The sequence below is a fragment of the Engystomops pustulosus genome, chromosome 3 (assembly GCF_040894005.1).
Source record: "Engystomops pustulosus chromosome 3, aEngPut4.maternal, whole genome shotgun sequence".
In the NCBI taxonomy this organism is placed as follows: domain Eukaryota; kingdom Metazoa; phylum Chordata; class Amphibia; order Anura; family Leptodactylidae; genus Engystomops; species Engystomops pustulosus.
The window spans coordinates 80,245,505-80,265,699 of NC_092413.1; the positions used below are offsets into that span (position 1 = coordinate 80,245,505).

General features: G+C 39.0%; 1 protein-coding gene across 3 annotated transcripts in view; it reads left to right on the forward strand.

Moving 5' to 3' along the window:
* Positions 1-16,302, forward strand: part of SPAST (spastin) — a 35,104-nt gene extending 18,802 nt beyond the window's left edge. For all 3 annotated transcript variants that reach the window (XM_072141207.1, XM_072141205.1, XM_072141206.1), the window contains 11 exons: positions 3,035-3,128; positions 3,983-4,057; positions 4,157-4,228; positions 5,787-5,862; positions 8,265-8,356; positions 8,654-8,733; positions 11,460-11,502; positions 13,078-13,157; positions 13,260-13,330; positions 14,300-14,340; positions 14,544-16,302. In XM_072141207.1, the coding sequence (XP_071997308.1) occupies positions 3,035-3,128; positions 3,983-4,057; positions 4,157-4,228; positions 5,787-5,862; positions 8,265-8,356; positions 8,654-8,733; positions 11,460-11,502; positions 13,078-13,157; positions 13,260-13,330; positions 14,300-14,340; positions 14,544-14,666 (847 nt within the window). In that variant the 3' untranslated portion in view covers positions 14,667-16,302. The remainder of the gene's footprint in view (positions 1-3,034; positions 3,129-3,982; positions 4,058-4,156; positions 4,229-5,786; positions 5,863-8,264; positions 8,357-8,653; positions 8,734-11,459; positions 11,503-13,077; positions 13,158-13,259; positions 13,331-14,299; positions 14,341-14,543) is intronic.
* The last annotated feature ends 3,893 nt before the right edge of the window (positions 16,303-20,195 follow it).

Here is a 20,195-nt window from a genome sequence, read left to right on the forward strand (position 1 = left end):
CAGAAAAGTCGCAAAACGGCTTCACCTGTCCTGTACATCCTCCCTGGTACCTATGTTCTTCATGTGATGTTTTGTACCTATAATATATATCAAGATACTGGTGAATCCTCTAAGGTTTAGAGGATGAACTGTTGTTCTGTTATGCATTAAATACAGAGGACCACCGAACTAGACCCAGACTCCAATGATGGTGCCTCATGTAGTACTGCTAAAAAGACAATAAAATTGAATAATCGATCTAAATAGAAAATAGGGGGAAATGGTGATGTTGTCATATTCCCCCTACATAACCTCAGGTAAGCTCATATGTATATATAGGTACAATACAGATTAGCCTCAGCAGTCCATTGTGCTTCTTAACGAGGGTGCAACCCCAGTAGTTGGTCCAGCTTGTGACAGTGTCCCTTTTTCTATGATGAGATCATACTGCTTGTCTATTCCATCACCAATAGTACTTTAAGAGCTGTGGGCCTAAAACGCGTTTACTTTTTAGATGTGTTTTTTTTTTTTTTTTGGGACAGTTTTTATCTAAAATTTGCTTCTTAACTGCCCATGTGCGCCATCTTGCTGCGGATTGTCGCTTCCCGTGAAGTCATCGGGGAACGACGATCCGTCACCATGACAGCCTTGTGTCTTCAGAAGACCTGAGGCTGTCTCGGTTTAACCCATTCATTACAATGTGCTAATTGCACATTGTAATGAATGAGGAGGTAAATCCCCATATACTGCCATACTGTAGTATGGCAGTATATGATAGGATGATAGGTACTACGGTTAAAGTATCTTAGGTAGTCTGAAAAATAGTAAAAGTAAAAATAAAAAATCTTCATTAAAAACGTAAAAATTCTAATCTCCCCCCTTTCCCTAGAACTGATATAAATAAACAGTAAAAATCATAAACACATTAGGTATCGCCGCTGCCGAAAATGTGCGATGTATCAAAATATAATAATGTTTTTTCACTGTCTTTAACCCCGTAATGGAAAATAGTTCCCAAAGTCGAAAATGGCACTTTTTTGCCTTTTTGAAATCTATATAAAATTCAATGAAGAGTGATCAAAAGGTTGCATAGTCCTAAAAATGGAAACATTGAAAACGCCATCAAAAGTAGCAAAAAATGACACCACCCACAGCTCCGGGCACCAAAGTATGAAATAGTTATTGGCGCCGGAATATTAAAAAAAAAAAAAAAATTGTGTACATGAGGTTTTAATTTTTGTAAATGTATGAAAACATTATAAAACCTATACAAATTTGGTATCCCCGTAATCGTACCAACCCAAAGAATGTAGACCTGTCATTTGGGTTGCACAGTGAAAGCTGTAAAAACAAAGCCCACAAAAAAACGGCGCAAATGCATGTTTTCACCATTTTCGCTGCATTTCATTTTTTTTTTCCCGCTTCCCAGTACATAGCATGGAATATTCAATACAGTCAATATGAAGTGCAATGTGTTACGCAGAAAACACACCGTCACAGAGCTCTTTATGTGGAAAAATGAAAAGTTACTGTATTTTTCGGCCTATAAGGCGCACCTCTAATAAATGCCTGCTAAGACATCTAGGTTCATATATAAGGCGCACTGGAGTATAAGCGCAGGATCAAATTCAGTACCTAAAAATGACCAGCAGGTGGCAGACCTGTGCACAGTTCAAGCCAGCTACACTTCCCGGGAAACTTGTCTTCAGCGTGTCAGAGAGCTCCGATCTCAGAGGTATGGGCTGCTGGGGGTATAAGGCGCACCAGCCTATAAGGCGCACCTTTTAGGCCGAAAAATACGGTATAGATTTTTGAAGGTGGTGAGTGAAAAATGGAAGTGAAAAAACTAAAAAGGGCAAGTTCGTTAAGAGGTTAAGCCTCACATTTAAAGGTCACCTGTCATCAGGTCTCTGTCTCTATTTCTGTTGGAGCAGCTCACAAGGATTGCTTCCTAGCCTTTATCTGGTCAATTCATACATTAATCATTATAAAATCATATTTTTTTTATGTAAATGAGGCTGGTCACATGGTCAGAGGCAGTGATATCACCACTATTCCCCCTCCCCTCTCCTCCCCCTGGTCATGTCTGTGTGTAATGTATAGTTAAGCATAGTTTGTGTATCTGCTGACATGTTGCATCCTCCTAATACACAGAGACACAGAGACACAGACATCAGCTACACATGTACCTGACATGTTCTGCTATAACATGGCTGCCTGGAGCTGTTTCTCTCCTATACACACACAGACTGCAGGGGGCGCCAGCACCAGGAAGCACATCATTATACAGCCTCCACCATTACACAGGCTGTCAGTCAAGCACTGGGGGTGTGGCTGTGCCACCCACTCATGAATAAGCCGGATAGCTTGAATATGCTAATTACTCATTGGACATTTCACAGGTCATTTGCATACAGCTTTAGGACCTCATTGGTTTACAGGCATGTAGAGGGACAATGAAGAGATAGAGGCAATGTTCTCTAATGGCAGTTTATGAAAATATATTTAGATTAAAGAGAACCCGTCAGGCAAAATAACCCCCTAAAGCTGAGCAGGAGCAAATTTCATAAAAATGAGATAAACTGTACCCAAAATTCTGAACCTCCTAATAACCTAGAAAAGAGAGGATGCATAAAAAGCCACACCGATATAAAGCAGCAACATTTGGGAAATGTCGGTCATAGCACCCAAGTAACTTTATACCCATCTGTCAAATGCAGATGGGAAGACCTTTGGCAAAAATGTCTAAATATTATTAATTTTCAAATGTCAGTTTTTTCGTAACGAAATTAATAGAAAATGTTGAAGTACAATGTGTGACGAGAAAACTATCTCAAAATCCCTTGGATCTGTTAAAGGGTTACAAAGTTAAAACCTCTTATAAGGACATGTCAAATTTGTAAAAATCTGGCTTAGTGACAAAGGAGTTAATACTGATTTAATATTTTATGCCATACCTTGTATATATGTATGTTTTTTATTTATTGCTCTATATGGCAGCTCTGTGCTAATGTTTTGGTGTTTATTCTTGATTTTTTTTTTTTTTTTTTTTTAGCGGGCCATCAGTCAAGTTTGCTGATATTGCAGGACAGGAGCTTGCAAAACAAGCATTACAAGAAATTGTCATTCTTCCCTCTATTCGTCCAGAGGTATCAATTTTTGGGAATGAGCAGAACTGCTTTATTTTGTCTACATGTTTACTTTTTATTGTACCAAAGCAAAATTACAGTCTTGTTGGTAGCAAGATAACAGTTTGGATTTCAGTTCATTGTCAGTGATATATTTATGATAGGAATGGTGCAGGCAACAAACAGGAATGACTAAGGCATAGTGTAGGTGATATAAACATATCTAATTTCCTGTTCCCATAAACTAAGGGTTCATTCACAGGGACGTATGGGGGACGTATATACGGCACATATACAGCAATAGGCGCACAGAGCAATACGTTGCATTGTACCGCTCCTTACATTTGGAAAAGATGGGATGTGTCCTATCTTTCCCGGTTTGCACTGACATGCATCTCTATAGAGAGGGGAGGGGGTCACACCTCCTCCTCTCCTGCGCGCTGAACGTTTGCCCGCACGGCTACAGTTAGACGGGCACACGTTTGTGTGAATGTAGCCTAAGGCTAAGTTCGGTGTGTGTTCAGTAGATGTTGTCATGCCCTTCCATTATTTGAAGCGAGAAAAATGTTGCAGCAGTTTGCATTATATATATATATGCAAAAACATTTTTTAGATTGTACTCCAGTGGACTTAATTTCATTAAGCCTGTCAGTATAACTGCTGACAGATTCTCTAATGTAGAGAAAGTGAGTCTATGGCTATCGCTGGACCTCCGGGCAGCTTGTAGATCTTAGATGGTTACACTATACTGGATTCTATTAATAATGTATGCAGGTCACATGAGATGGTTTACACTGTCCATTCAGTATGTCAATCTAGCAGTATGCTAATTAATGTAATTAATGAAGAAATAATTATGCTTTTACTGCTTCTAGTTGTTCACTGGACTTAGGGCACCTGCTCGTGGGCTGTTACTGTTTGGTCCTCCTGGTAATGGGAAAACTATGCTGGTAAGCTTTAGTGTTCATACTAAAATTCATTTGTTGTTTTTTTTTTTTTGATGGTTTGGTTAATATTTTTTCCTGAATTCCTTATGTTTTTCCTTTCAGGCGAAGGCAGTAGCAGCTGAATCCAATGCAACCTTTTTTAATATCAGTGCAGCTAGTCTTACCTCTAAATATGTAAGTCACATGTGTATGTAAAATGTATTATGAGGAACTGCCCTTGACATCTGTATTTATTAACTGGAAAGTTACTTGAAAAATAGTTTTAGCACGGCTGGAGAGAGCCTAACAATTCCATAGATACCTGTATAGTGGTCCTTGCTGCTATGCTGAGATCTAGGGCTAATAGATATGAGGCTATCGGTTTCTTCCTGGTTGTGACATCCGCTATGGGCAATGATGCCAATAGCACTGAGAGCATTCGTGTGAACATGTGCAAACCCAGCCAATCAGGACACAGAATCAGTGTTACTGCTTTTACAGAGATCTAGTGCAGAGCAAGGCAGGGAAGACACAGAGCACTGGAGCTCTGCAGCATACAGGCATTCACGCCGGCGTTTTCAAACTCGTCAGAAAAGCTGAAAGGAGGACATTACATAGCTGTTAACATTGTGTTTACAAAATGCATGTTAACACACATGTTCGCATATTGTTAACACCAACATAGCGTTAACATATGCATTTGTTAATGCAATGTTAACTGCTATGTAATCGGGCAAATCTCCTCTTCTCAGCAGTTGAAAATGCATGCGTTACTGCTGCATGTGAACGCACTCCAAAACATGTCCATCTACACTATAAAACTCCAACATAGGAATAAAAGGATGAACAAATATGTGTGTGTGTGTCTGTCTCTACAGCTTTTTCAGAGGACCCCTCCCGAAAAGACTTGATTCACTTTTTTTTTTTTTTTGCCATTATACTCAATGGAAGCTGCACTATACAGTTTATACACTGTGCTGTGTGTGCAGGATCTGATCCATTCAATAGAACTGATGGGGAGCCTAAACTCGGTCTTTATTTTTGCCCTCACATTTTCATACATACACAATTCTACTATATCCAAACTTTCAAACACAAACTGCTCCATTCCTGGTATGTAATTGGATGACCTGAAACATGTGATCAGTCGTTCTTAAGACATCGCAGAAAGTCCTCTAGCTGCCGGGAGCTTTTACTGATCCTGAGGGTGCGGTCACACGTTGAAGATAAATTTGCTTAATTAAACAGCTGTTAACACTTGTGTTTACAAAACGCAACTGCTAACACATTGTTAACACATGTGTTAACACAAAAGTTAACATTTGCATCTTGTAAACACAAGTCTTAATAGCTGTTTAATTAGGCAAATCTATCTTCAGCAAACATTAAACGTGACATGTGACCGCACCCTAAGAGTGCAATGTGCTAGTAACCCCTCCCCCCAGCCTCCTCTCCTCCGTCTAGCTACAGAATCGCATGACAACCAAACTAAGCCAGAGAGTTGAGGTGCTGCTAGCTTGCAAACGGCTGCGGGTGCTTATTTTGGCTTTGTGCAGAGCTTTCTTGTTATAAAATCAAAACCCCTTATCAAACCTGTTTTTGTGCAGTACTGTGTGCAAACCAGAAAATGCTACTTTTAACAAGTGTGTGGGTTTTTAGTTTTTTTCTTGTTTCCACCATTGTTTGACACCCATATTTAGAGACTTCTTGAATACTTGGCATAATCATTTTCTGTATGTGTTTTTATTTCCAGGTAGGAGAAGGTGAAAAATTGGTACGGGCGCTGTTTTCCGTGGCTAGAGAACTACAGCCTTCTATTATCTTTATAGGTAAGAAAACTGTGGGTGGTGCTTTTCAGAACAGCAAACTAAATGTTCGCTAGATGTAAATTTTTTTAATGGGGTTTTGCTACTTGATTAATTCTTTATCAGTATTGGAGATGGCGACAAACTGGTTGGCTATATCGGGAATTCCTACCTCATAGACCAGTGATGGCTAACCTATGACACGCGTGTCAGTGCTGACACATGTAGCCATTTTCACTGACAGGCGGCTGCCTGAGAGTTAAGTTTCATCCTACATGACCAGGTGCAGTAGCCGGGAGGCTGGGAGATTGCACTGAGCTTCCAGCATCCCCCTCCTCCTCCTCCCCGGGCTGACCTCTCCCCATGTGTGAGCTGTGCCTAGTGTCTCCAGTCAGCACAGGTATCATCCCGGGGCACAGCACCAGGAGAGGTGACCCGGCCATACACCCAGGAGGCTCCTCTGCAGCTCCTGATAGTTGTGGTGGGGGGAGGATGGCAGCAAGTCAGAGGTCACATCGCTGCTGCCTTGTGTGATGTCCCAGCAGCTGCCACCTCTACACTGACCATCTCCATAGCAGGGGCAAGGGAGGACAACAACTCTCATCTTATAGTAAGTAAGGTCAGTGCACTGTATGATAGAAGACAGTCATCAGGGCTTGTGTGTCAGTTTTGTGATGTACAAGCCCTGAAATAATCGCAACGCCTTGCAAATCGCCAGACATTGCGATTATTTTGCTCCTCACACCTTCTCCATGCCAAGAGGGCATAAGGGAGATGCAGACAGCGGCGCCTGCGCCCTCGCTATAACCTGTGAAATTTCATCACTGAAAGTTCACAGGTTGCTAAGCATTTCGACACTTGTCTGATTGTAACCGATCTATTACAATGTGTGATTTGCACATAGAATGGCAGTACATGGTAGGATCAATCAGACAACCTACAGTTAAAGTACCCTAGAAGTTAAATAGTATACAGATTTATTATTTAAACTATAAATATCACAAAATTATGTTTTTTTGTCATGGTGACACACCACCCGAGTTATGCTCGGTTTTTTGGCGAATTTTGACACACCAAGCTCAAAAGGTTGCCCATCACTGTCATAGACCTTGATAGAGTGGCAAGTCAATCTTTTATATATTTTGGGTAATGACCCCTTTTTTTGTGTGTGTTTGAGTTCACATTTGAGGACATGAAGGTGGAATTCAGGAACCTGTTTGAGTTGATCAACGGTGTAGATCTATTAATATATTTTGGGGGAAAAACATGATATGCATGTCCTATTAAAGGCCAAAAGTGTCCAGGCGCTTCCCTTTCCCCTTCTTGCTCCACTGCATGGGCCCCCTCATGATTACCCTGGACCGCGACCGCTTCGACAATCGGTATTTCATTAGTATGTACAGAAAGTCCCTTTTTTTTTTACACCTGAAAGGGTCTCTAAATATTGCAGTCTTTATAGCAAACCACCAGGAAAGAACTAGCCAGATCCCTGTCAATAAATGAGTATATGGCAAAGGCGAACAATGCCTTTAGGTTGGAATATGGAGTGTATCTTAAATTCAATTCTGTCTCCAGCATTAACATAACTACTAATGAGTACATGCTGTTTTTTACAAGTTATGCAAAATAGGAATTATGGTTTTTAATGATTAGAATATAGTAGCTGACACAGCGTAGAGGGCTGGCACTATGGGAGGTGGGTGACGGGGGTTTATTTTAAAACTCTCCAGGAAAATCCCCTTTTTCCCTTTAACCTGATTGCAGAGTATATAGAAGAATTGCTGTGGGACTAATAAAGGATTATCTTATCTTATCTTATCTTACACATTTAGCTGCAGTGAAGCCGCCTGTCTCCTTTTTATCAGAATTAATCCTGAATTCTAGATTTCTTTCTGTATGATGCCTTTTATATCACACATGATGCATCTGGAAAGCATCACATGGGCATTTAGAGACTGTATCCTCTCCACCTGCTGGGGGCACAGTTTGATCATCCTTCTCACCCTTCTCACAATATTCTCCTACATAATGTAAGAGATCATGAGGCTTTCATCTCCATCATTATTGCTTTATGACAGAACCTCTCCCATCAGCAGCAGCTCTAATAGGTTTTGTGCTCCCATCTGTGGGAAGTCCTTGTGGCCGAGCTCTGCTGATTATACCACAAATACTTCTAATTTTCATCGGGTCACAATGAGATCACATGACCAAGTGACAAGGTAATTTCAGACGAGAAGCATTAACCAAATAAGGTAATACTCTGACTGCCCTGACCTTTGATATACCAGTGTTTCTATGTTTAAGTAAGCCTTTAGTATGAAAATGTAACAAAAAAAAGCATTTAAAAAATGTTGGACAGTTTTATTTTTTCCAAGGATTGAAGTGTTTGACTTGGCATGTAAATGCAAACCTGCCTGTCTTTTCAGATGAGGTTGATAGCCTTTTATGTGAAAGGCGAGAAGGAGAACATGATGCAAGCAGGCGATTGAAAACTGAATTTTTAATAGAGTTTGATGGTGTAAGTATTTTCTTAATAAGGTTGCCTTTACAAATCGATAGATTTGTACCAAAATTGACTATTGGAGGATGTTTGATAAACTTGGGGCAAGTTCAGGATGTCTGTTTAGAGAATTTACTGCCCTCTGCTTTACATACATTAGCTTGGCCTGTCTTTTTGCTGAAAAGCAAGTACAGTAGTTATCTGGGTAATTACAGAGAATTGCTTTCACTTGATGCTAATGGATCCACTTCTCATCTGAGAGCAGGCCAAGGAATGGGACCTTACTGTTACTTATGTGTCTTGGTTGTTGAACAGGTCCAGTCTGGAGGTGACGACCGAGTTCTCGTAATGGGGGCAACTAACAGACCTCAAGAGCTGGATGAAGCCGTTCTCAGGTATGATGCAGTATGCAGAACATGAAAAGTGTCTAACTGGTGAAAGCTCTTATTGAGACAAATCGTTTTTTTTACCTTTTTACTGGAGTGTAATGGAGTTGAAGGTTTATTCCCTTAATATACAGTGGTGGCATATCCACAGGACTTTTTCTTCCAGTACCTCTAGAATTGTGGTTCCATATCCAAATAATGTAAAGTTTGCTGATAATTCCTTACTGTTGGATGCATTTTCCCCCAGTTTCCATTTTTCAACAGAACATGCCTATTAACACGTGTCAGAATTTTTTTCTGACAAACGAAGAGTGAAGTAATCAGGTGATGCCTTATTGAGGCTGAGTATATTTGATGGTGAGCTTTGGAGAATACTAGTTCTCTTCATCAGACATGATGTTGTGCGTGAAACAGATAATTCACAGCCTTTGATGCTCAATATGCGGTGATTATCAGAGGATATTAAAAAAACAACAACTTTAAAACAGATTGAATTATACAGAGACCACTAATAAACAGACTAAAAACCTGCGAAACATGACAAGAGAGCCCTGGCTCTTATCTGCTTGTGGCCTCCAGGTCAGAGATGGGGGGGGGGGGTCATGAAGCTGGCATGAATGTTAGGACCACTTTGTAAGGTGTTAGTTAAATCTCTGCATTAATTTATACTCCCATTCTTTCATTTCCCTCTGTGGGATCAACTAATTGACATGACCAAGAAGTTTTCAACTGAAAGGCAAATAAAAGGCACAGACTCCAAGAATCAACTGGTAAATTGATCAAAAAGTTTTCAACTGATATCCAGCACAAGATCAACCATCTCATCCCAGAAAATCCCAAGCCAGGCTGTTTCTATATACCCCCTGAGATCCAATAAGAGGGCAATCCAGGAAGGCCTATTACTTCTGCCATTGCCACCTTGACAGCAAGCATCTCATGGTGGGTGGAAAATCTCCTAAATCCCCTGGTCAGAAATATTCCTAGCTCAAAAGGATGCCCATCTGCTACCAGTCCACGTACAACCCCCACTTGACCTTTGGTGCAGGCTATATACCTTAATACAGTAGTTGTAATTTTTGTTCAGTTTCTCTTTATTTCCTGGAACCTACCTCTTTCAATTTAAATATATGGCTCAGAAAAAGCAGGGCAAATACAATTATGTAAGCTACATCAACCCTCACAAAAGAAAATTGATCTGGACTTTATTGCTGAACAAACACTTGTACAAATTCAATAGCAACTTAACTTAAACTGTATAATGCCATATGCCTGATAAGAACCCAATGCTCCTTGTTGTTGGAAATCAGAACAGTTTTGTATGTTTGTATTGACACTGTAGTGTTTAAAATAATAAAAACAATACTAAAATAATACTCCTAGCTACATCCAGGACACTACTGACCAAGGCTGTAGGACCACTACCAAATGGTACAATTCTGGCCACCATGGATGTAAAATCTCTGTACACCAATATTCCCACAGAGATGGAATAGAAGCTTGTTGGGCACACATGGAGAACCACAGTATGCTAATCTTTTTGTGGCTGAACTGGAAGGTGCTTACTTATCCACATGCATCACAAAACCCATGATATAACTCATGATGTTACATTGATGACATTCTGATCATCTGGACTGGTGAGCAGGCGAGGAGGCCCTGCTTCAATTTCATGAGGGTTACAACAACTTTCAGCCCATCCTCAATCTGAAATCAAGCTATTTAGAGAAGGAAATACACTTCTAGGTCCCACAATAAAAATTAAAGACAGCCGCAACCATATACCACAGTCTGCCTGAGAAATAACCGCTTTCACCCCAAACATACAGACAATCTATCATATACAGCCAGGCTATATGCTACAATGTATCTGCTCAGACCAGACGGACCTGGACCTGGACAACCAAATAAGCAAAGCGGAAGCCATAAACAGCTTACTTGCATATGAAGAGTTCCAACAGGAGGCCCGAGACAGGGCCTCACCATGAAAGATTGAGTATTACTATTTTAATGGGACTTTTTAAGACACAGAAGGAGAGGAAAGAATGGAAGTATAAATAAATGCAGAGATTTAACACCTACTAAAGTGGTCTTCATATCCACGCCAGCCTCATGACCTCCTACCTCTGACCTGGAGGCCACAAGCAGATAAGTCTCACAGGTTTTTAGTCTGTTTATTATCATCTTGATTTAAAAACTGTCTCTGCATATTTACCGTATTTTAATCTGTTGTTTTAAAGTTTTTTAAAAATATTTAATGATCACTGCCAGGTGTGTATAAAATGCTGTGAATTTTCTGTTTCATGCATAACATCATGTCTGATGAAGAGAACTAGTATTCTCCAAAGTTCACAATCAAATATACTCAGTTAGCCTCAAAAAAGGTATTGCCTGATTGCTTCACTCTTCTTCTGCTCTCTATGGCTAACACGGTACAAATCCTATACTACCAATATCAGCCTTGGTATTGGAGGCAAACATTTTTGTGGCCTTCAGTACAGGAAAAACTAAATTTGTGCTGTTGCCTCTTCATTTTGAGATTTGTTGTAGCCATACTGTTTAAATGATGGACAATGGTTTTATTTGATGACCATGTTAACAGTTTCAATACCATGACTAGTAATGTTGTTTAGTTTTGATCTGTTCTGATGGAATAGCTACTTATTGATAATATTGTAGAATCCTTATTGCATTGATTATATTTTTGGTTTCTTACTAAATCAATGTTTTGCTTGCAGGAGATTTACTAAAAGGGTTTACGTCTCCTTACCAAATGAAGAGGTAATTAAAAATACATTGTCTACTCATATTTGCATAAATCCAGATTTTATGTTGTTCTGCCTGCTGAATTATACAAAATGGAGGAAATTGCAAAACTGACCCATCAACGTTCTGTGGGGTCACATATGTGTTGCCTTGAGATTTCTGCGAGTAGACAAATACTTTTTTCTTTAATTTTAAAATGCAATACTATAGTTCTTCAAGGATGTGTTACTGACCTGTATCTTCTATATATGAAGGCGTTCAGACTATAAAGTTGGCATTTTGGCATGCTCATCAGGAGAGCATGCTCAAGAGGAGAAAGGACAGACAATCTGTAAGCTATCACAGCCAGGAGCAGGTGTTTCTGAGGGATAGTCGATCCCTCTATCCCACCCTAGTGGAAAGGGGGGTGATTTGAAATTTTAGGTTTTTTTATTATAATTTTTTTTTTTACTTTTTTTTTATTTTTGCTATTTTTTCAGACTCCCTAGCGTACTTTAACCCTAGGTTGTCTGATCGATCCTATCATATACTGCCATACTACAGTATGGGGATTTTCCTCCTCATTCATTACAATGTGCTAAAACGAAATAGCCTCGGGTCTCCGGAGGACCCGAGGCTACCATGGAGACGGATGCGCCGCTATCTTTTTGAGGCTGCCGGCAGTTTTCCCGGCAGCCATCGCTGTGAAAACACCCGCGATCGGTGCTACCCTGTTTCCCCCAAAATAAGACAGTGTCTTATATAAATTTTTGCTCCTAAAGAGGCACTAGGTCTTATTTTCAGGGGATGTCTTATTTTTCCATGAACAAGAATTTACATTTATTGTTGGACAAAAAATCTACTTCTCTAACCTCCTTATGACTCTCCAAACTCTGAATTTCATGCTGTATTTCTTGTGACTCCATTTCTATTAGAATCATTGGCCCCAATCTCTCATGTTTAGTAAAAGCTCTTTCCATAAATGACCCTTCTTATCCTGGGAGCTGCTGGTATCACATTTGCAGCACAACAGTCGGTGATTTACTTCCATGAATTCTTCCCCATGTCACCACCTTCTTCAGCATCTAAAAGATTTCCTAATACTAATGTATGGCACGGGAGGAGCTGCTGAAATGACTGCCGCTAGGTCTTATTTTCAGGGGACGCCTTATATTTCTAAGCCTGAACAAAATTGTACTAGGTCTTACTTTCGGGGTATGTCTTATTTTAGGGGAAACAGGGTAGCACTAGCAATATGCAGCAAAGACTTACCGGCTATGGAGAGGGCTCAGCCCGTGAGCCCTCTCCATGCAGCGTGACCCGACCGCCGCGGTGAATACACGGCGGGAGGTCAATTACCGGCGTATAAGACGACCCCAGACCAGACAGAAGATTTTTTGATCAAAAGTCGTATTATACGGCGGAATATACGTTATGTTAAAAATTTGTTCAGTTTGATCTCCAACATATCTAAGTAGTTTTTGAGTTTGTTTTTTTAATACACAACTGAATGGTATTGTGTATATTGTAGTTTAATTGTTGCTGTACTTTGTAGATTTTTCTAAATAAAATTACTATTTTTAACATTGATGGCATCATATTTTTCTACAGACAAGGCTTCTGCTTTTGCAGAATCTTTTAAGTAAGCAAGGGAATCCACTTACACAGAAAGAATTGGCGCAGTTGGCAAGGTAAGTCCTACAATAGTGTGCTTTATACTATGTTAAATTGCATATCATGATTGGTTTTCTGGTTAGGAAGCTGTTGTAATTTTTTTTTCAATCTTCTGATAGGCTGACGGAAGGATACTCTGGGAGTGATATAACTGCACTAGCAAAAGATGCAGCTCTTGGACCGATTAGGGGTAAATATGGATGTTTAGTCTGAGTAACATATGTTTCCTTAAACTTAGTCATTTAAATGTACTTTGATGCCATAGGATACCATTGCAAAAAAATGCTATTTGGCTTTGCTTCCTAGTGTATTAAATCTCGGTCTGCTGCACTTTCAATTCAGTACAGAAATTTATTAGGCCAATTCTTTTAGTTAAGCATGTTTAACCCCTTCACGACTGCCATATGGCTATATATGTCCATGCTATCTTATCTAGAAACGTACAAAGGTGTCATTTTAAATAAGATTGTGTTTATAGTTGAAACAGAACTGGAAATATCCACTGTTACAGTAAAAAATTTATTTGGGAATCAAGTGTTCTATAAAAAAAAATAAAAAAAAAATCAAAGAGTGGATATTTCCGGTTCTGTTTCACAGAGAAACATGATCTTCTTTTAATAGTACTAGAACAGTGTTTCTGGGTGCCAGGGTTCAGGACATATAACAGGTTAAAGTAAGCCCCCTCCAGCCGGTCAGCTGACAGCACAAAGCAGATGGAGCTGCAGAAGACACTTTGCAAAACTACATGCATCCTCTGCCTCTGAACATAGAAAATGGTTATGGATTGACTGCACATAGTTATATTTTTCCCATATTTTTTTTAAAAAAGGAGTAAAATTATTGTTTATGAATTCTATAAGAATAATTTCATTAATAAGAGATTTTTTTTTTCATTTTAAGTCTTGCATGTGATGAAAAAAAAAAATAAAGTAAAAATTATTATATGTAAAGCAGTTCAAAGATAGTCATTTAAATAAGAGCCAAACAACTGTAAAAATTGGCCTGGACTTTCGGGCACCAACGATGCTTGGTCACAAAAGGGTTAATTTAGAATGGTGAAATTAATTATATTTCCATAAATTTGATGGCAGTTGAGTATTCGTTTTTATTATGCAAATACTTTCTGCTAAACTTTTTTTTTTTTTTCATTTCTTTACAGAGCTCAAGCCTGAGCAAGTCAAAAATATGTCTGCAAGTGAGGTACTTAAGGTTTTATGATGTTGTTGTCATTTGTGTGATGGTTTCTGCTCCATAAGTCCTGATATGTTTTGTATATTTTTGATCATCCTTAGGATTTGTGAATTGTGGGAACCTCTCGATCACACTTGCCTATTCTGTTGTGCTATACGTTATTATTAATGAGCATTCCTTCATATAAATATTAATTTATTTTTTTTTAACAGATGCGAAACATAAAATTTTCTGACTTCCAAAATTCCTTAAAGAAGATAAAGTGCAGTGTGAGTGCGGCTACCTTGGAGTCTTACGTACGATGGAATAAAGAATTTGGGGACACCACAGTATGAGGGACAGAAATTTTGCAGTGACTTGGACACTGGAAGCCTTTTGGATTTTTGAACACAGAAAAAAAAAAGTTTAAAAAAAAAATACATGAAACGTGTGCACTAAATCTCTAGAAGTCTAATGATGAGATTGATAACTTTGAAAATGGGAATATTAAAAAGCCCTTTTTACCTGTAGATTGCAGTTTAACTCTTAAAGTGTTCGCTGGTGGCCAGATGATGCTGAAACTAGAAGTGACTATGGTGATCTATACCTGGGGTAGTGACAGCCTTCCTGTGAAATGATGGGCTCATGTGCGCAGAGGATTTGCATCGAGGAAGACTTGTGCCTTGAGTTCACGTTCTTCTGTGCCTGCCCTTCCTTTTAATAATCTGACGCCTTCAACGTCTAGTTGTTTACTAACTGTGACTTTTTTTTGTAAACTTTGTTTGGGGGGGAGTGGGTCAAGACTTGGTTTAGGGTGGTAGCACCCTTTTCTGTCATGTGCCAAAAGGAACATTTTTGGTGGCACAACGTACCAAGATGATTAAAAGCACATGAAAACAAATCTGAAGCAGCTGGCTTGCTTTGTTAACCTTACTAGGCGTTGTAGTCCTTTAAGGAAAGGATTGGTACAGTGTTATGAGGTTTTCTAGCATCTTTAATACCATTTTTGAGAATATGGCCACCAAATATTTGGAGAATGGTGCTAGATCAGTTTCTCAATTATCACCTCTAAGAATGTTATATGGCCTCCGTTGGCTTCTTATTGTTAAACCTTATGTCTGCCCAGTTAAATGTTAGCAGTTTGAGCTTCTAAACAGGAAGACTTTAAAACATTTTCTTCTTTGAAACTTCTGGTAGAAGGCATGTCTGCTCTCCTGACCTGTTTGTTTTAACAAATACCTCAAGTTTAAACTTGGAATTGCAATTTTGGATCATCTCTACTTTTGAGAAGAATTTCCCTGGTATTACTATTGGAATTGTATGGATTGGAATTTCAATTTATTCATACATTTGTGAAAAGAATGACAGAATTATTTTATGGGGAAATATTGGAAATGATTTACTAGAAAGCAGTGTGCTAAACTTCTGACTTGATTGATGCAACTTGTTATATTTTCAGGTTTTGGAAAATTTAGCTTTCCTTCTAAAATTACTTTTTTCTTTTTCATATCTCCCCTTTTGAGCCATAACTGAGTTTTAAAATAAACTTGTATCTCCTTACGAGCAGTTTCCAGCATCATGTTATAGAGCAGGAGGAGCTGCAGTTTGCTGTATTGTCTTGTAATGATTTAGTATGACTTCTATTTGTCTTTGCTCCTTGTGCTTTGGAATGCAGTTGGCGGTTCTCCTCGGATCGGTATGAATGAAACCATTGGTCAACATACCTAACATATGTCCATTCACTTCTACGAGAACTATGGAGATGGTTGCTACAAAAATCCTCTAGAAGTGAAGAGGTTATTGAACCACAGCACCACAGTGTTTCACCAGAACGTGACAAATGGTCACGCTCCTTTTAAGTGACAGCACCCTCCAGACTCCCAAGGCCTGAATACACACAGATCTTGAAATGAAATTTCAATATTCTCAGTGTCTCTGGCTGTATAACATCTACTGCATTTTTATGGTGACTGTTTTCTTTAAAAAACAAAACCAAAACAAGCCTTTCATTTCTTTACAAAAGTTTGTTTCCACGAAAGCCCCCAACAATTGGATTCTCTTATTTATGTTTTTCTGTTCTTTGAGGAATGTCTGTTTAAATTAATATGTCAACTACGGTAAATCTAATGTTTGTCAATTTTGTAGCATTCTATGATCTGCCCAGTAGCTCAAATGTTATATTAAGACGATTCACAATAAAAATAGATGGGCAAAATGTGTTTTATGTATTCCAGTAACCTGCAGAAGAAAATACTAACGCTGCATACAAATTTTGGGAGTTGTTTCTATAGGACTCTTTTTAACTTGAAAACCTTATCTTGGACCATCTTTTTCTCTGTACTTATGTTTTGTCAGTCGTTTAGTGTACAAATGTCCTATGCAAAATAAGACTTGGTTACTATATGGCTTTTGCTTAGCATTATTTACAGTTGTAGGCTGGTGTGCATTAAAGGCTGCACAGTTGCAGTCAAATATAGAAGTTTTAAAGCGTAACTGTAAAGTTGCCAAAAAAATTTAGTTTTAGCATAGCTGGAGAGAGCCTTTGACAACAATGTCTGTACCCTGCTGCTACCTTTTACCAAGCCTCTGATACAGCCTGGTATATCTATCACACCTTTTTTATAAAAATCATATTCAGCTTTTCCTAATGTGGGCGCCCAGGTTGTGACATCAGCTAAGGGCACTGAGGCCAGAGCACTAAGGACAGCATGTTTGTAATTGGATGACCTGAAGCATGTGATGAGTCACAGGCTTGTGACATCACTCCAGGTCCTGTTTTCTTGCACTCCTCTACTACTGCCCCTCCCAATAAGCCGCCTCTCTTCTCCAGCCATAACGTTCGGTTTCCAATGGTTGCATGACAAAGGATGTTAGCCTGGGAGTACAAGGTAAAGCAGCTAGAGACCTGCAGATGCCAAATTAGAGAATTGCTTATTTTTGCTTAGTGCAGAGTTGGGAAAACATTTTTATACCTTTACAGTTGTACTTTAAGTTAGTGGAATGCGAAATGAATGAATGAGACAAATCTAAATCAATATTTCAGTATTGGGTGTCTCCTGTGTTTGCGAACGTTTGCCTTTAACAGCATTAATTCTTACAGATAAAGTCAGGGATTTCTATTTTAGCAATAAGGTGATGTAATTCACAACAGGTAAGAATGAATATCATTTTTATATGTAGGTTAACTTAAACAGTACGCTTATAACTGAAATCTTTTGTCTGGGGGAGAATTATGCTCCAAGACTGAACATAGACATGAAACCTATGGTGCACTGGAGTTTCGAGGCGTAATGTTAAAGCTCTTTTGAAGATGTACAAAAGTTGATGTAGTGATCACATTATTAATGAATAGTTCCTTTATTTAGCGCACTCAGATTCCGCAGCACTACACAGAACTTGGCAAATCGGTCATTACATGATTTCTTCACTTCAGTAGGACTATTAAATTAGGACATTTCATACCCTAATTGTGGGGTAGAGTAGCTTAATAGGGAGACAATCTTGACATTGTCCATTTAACTCCAACACAAAAGGCAACATTTTTTTTAACATAAATGTAATGCAAAATAAAGAAAGATTCATTGATTGCTTTCACTGCTAAGTATGTTGTATTGAATCCACTTCTGGACAGCAGTAAAGGGGTGTTACATTTCAGCAAATAAATGGTACTGTTTGAGTATAAGTTACACCATTTTATAATCTACATTATTTACTTCCAGCTGCTAACATCCAGTCCACACATGCCCATAGCTTGTTATTCACCTCTCTGGATTACTGGGCACACATGTGACATCACATGATTGTGAACTGCAAGTACACAATGAATGACAGCAAGCAATACTTAATACACAACTTCATGAGATCATGAGCTAGTATTGGTATAGTGAAGTATCCAACATACATGCCCTATAACACTGATGCTTTATACACTGGAGATCAAAATTGGAGAACAAAACACAATTTCTTAAATGTTAAGGCCATTGTTATTCCAATGTGAATATATTCTAATATGAGTAAAATATCAGTATTTTAAGCTTATTTCATCAATTTTATATATTCTAAAGCACAGAATAAAAAAGTGAACAAGATAATTTTAAAAGGACACTGATCAAAATGGGAGAACATTTTCAGATACCTGCAAGTTATTGATGTTAACCTGACACCTGGTCCTAATTTCCTATCGGAAGTAGATATGACTGTCTAGTGTAGTCCTGTGGCTGAAGTCACTCAAAGCACAGGCCTACACACTCCCAGCTGGTTGTTGGCTGTTGTAACTTTCAGAAAATGTAATTATAATCTTCCTATGTGCTACAGTCATTGCTGTTCTCTAATTATGATCATCACATTTTATGTTAATATAGTTTGGTAATTATGTGGCCACATGTGCTAAAGTCACTCAATGGCGTAAAAAAAAAAAATGCAAAAAACCCCAAAATGATGACATTTTTACATCTGACCTCCGAAAATGTGCATAAAACGTGATCAAAAAGTAACATTTACCATGATACCAAGAAAAAGTACAGCTTGTCTCACAAAAAAAATAAGTTCTAAAACCGCTCTATAAACAAAAAATATAAATGTTATGCCCGTTGCTTTTTTTTTTTGCATCGCCGTGTAACAAATTCATTGCTAAATGAGTACTGAATGTTCTGAAAAACCAGTTACCGTATTTTGCGGCTTATAAGCCGCACCGGACTATAAGGCGCGTTAGTCCGATGCGCCTTATATATGTAATAATTACATATATAAGGCGCATCGGACTATAAGGCGCGGGGTCCGGGGGCGTGGCGGAGGTCCGGGGGCGTGACGGGACGCGACGCCGAGACGCGACGGGGAACGCGGGGAAGGTGAGGGGGAGGTGGAGGAGGGCAGCGGACCATACTTACATAGGTCCCCGCTACCGGAGACAGCAGATCTCCAGCGGGAACTGCAGACCACGCGGCAGAAGTTGTTCATGCCGCGTGGTCTGCAGTTCCCGCTGGAGATCTCCGGTCTCCGGTAGCGGGGACCTATGTAAGTATGGTCCGCTGCCCTGTGCCATAGATAGGGCGCACCGGACTATAAGGCGCACTTTGGATTTCCACGGAAATCCAAGGCTTTTAAGTGCGCCTTATAGTCCGGAAAATACGGTAACCTTAAAAAAAAAAAATAACACATTTGGTACGGTAAACGTCCGGGGGAAAAAAAAATTCTAAAAACTATAATCAAGAATTAATGATTTTTTTTTTAACCACCACCAAGAAGGAATTAATAAAATTTGGTCATTAGCGATTGAACCCTTCATCAATTATTCACCTGAAAAGTGGATCTCATGCACAAAAAAAGAAATTACAGAAACAATCATTTTATAGCCTGTTAAATGTGACAATGCAGATCTGCTCTGAATGGTGCTCCTTCTATGCCCGGCTATTTGCCCATACAATTTACCACCACATATGGGGAATCCTTATACTTTGTGGAGTTTTTAATCATTTATTACTCTGCAATGGTTTAAATTTTTAATATATTGTCTAAAAAAATGGTTTGTAAATAGTTTCTTGTTTTAAGCCTGTGAAACATCTAAAGGGTTAAAACACTTCTTTAAAGTTGATTTTTAACACATTGAGGGGTGTAGTTTCTAAGATGGCATGGGTTTTACTGCTGTTTAGGCCTCTCCAAGTCACTTAAAGCTGAGCAGGTGCCTCTAAATAAGGGCTTTGGCAATTTTGATAAAAATGACAAATTGCAGCCACAATTCTGAAACAACCTAGAAAAAAGAGAGAATGCATAAAAAGTCCATGCCCATATAAAGCAGACATTTGGGAAATGTTCGTTATAAGGCTACTTGGGTGCTATGACTATGCTATCAGGTGCTATCTGCCTGAAAAGCACACATTTTTGAACTA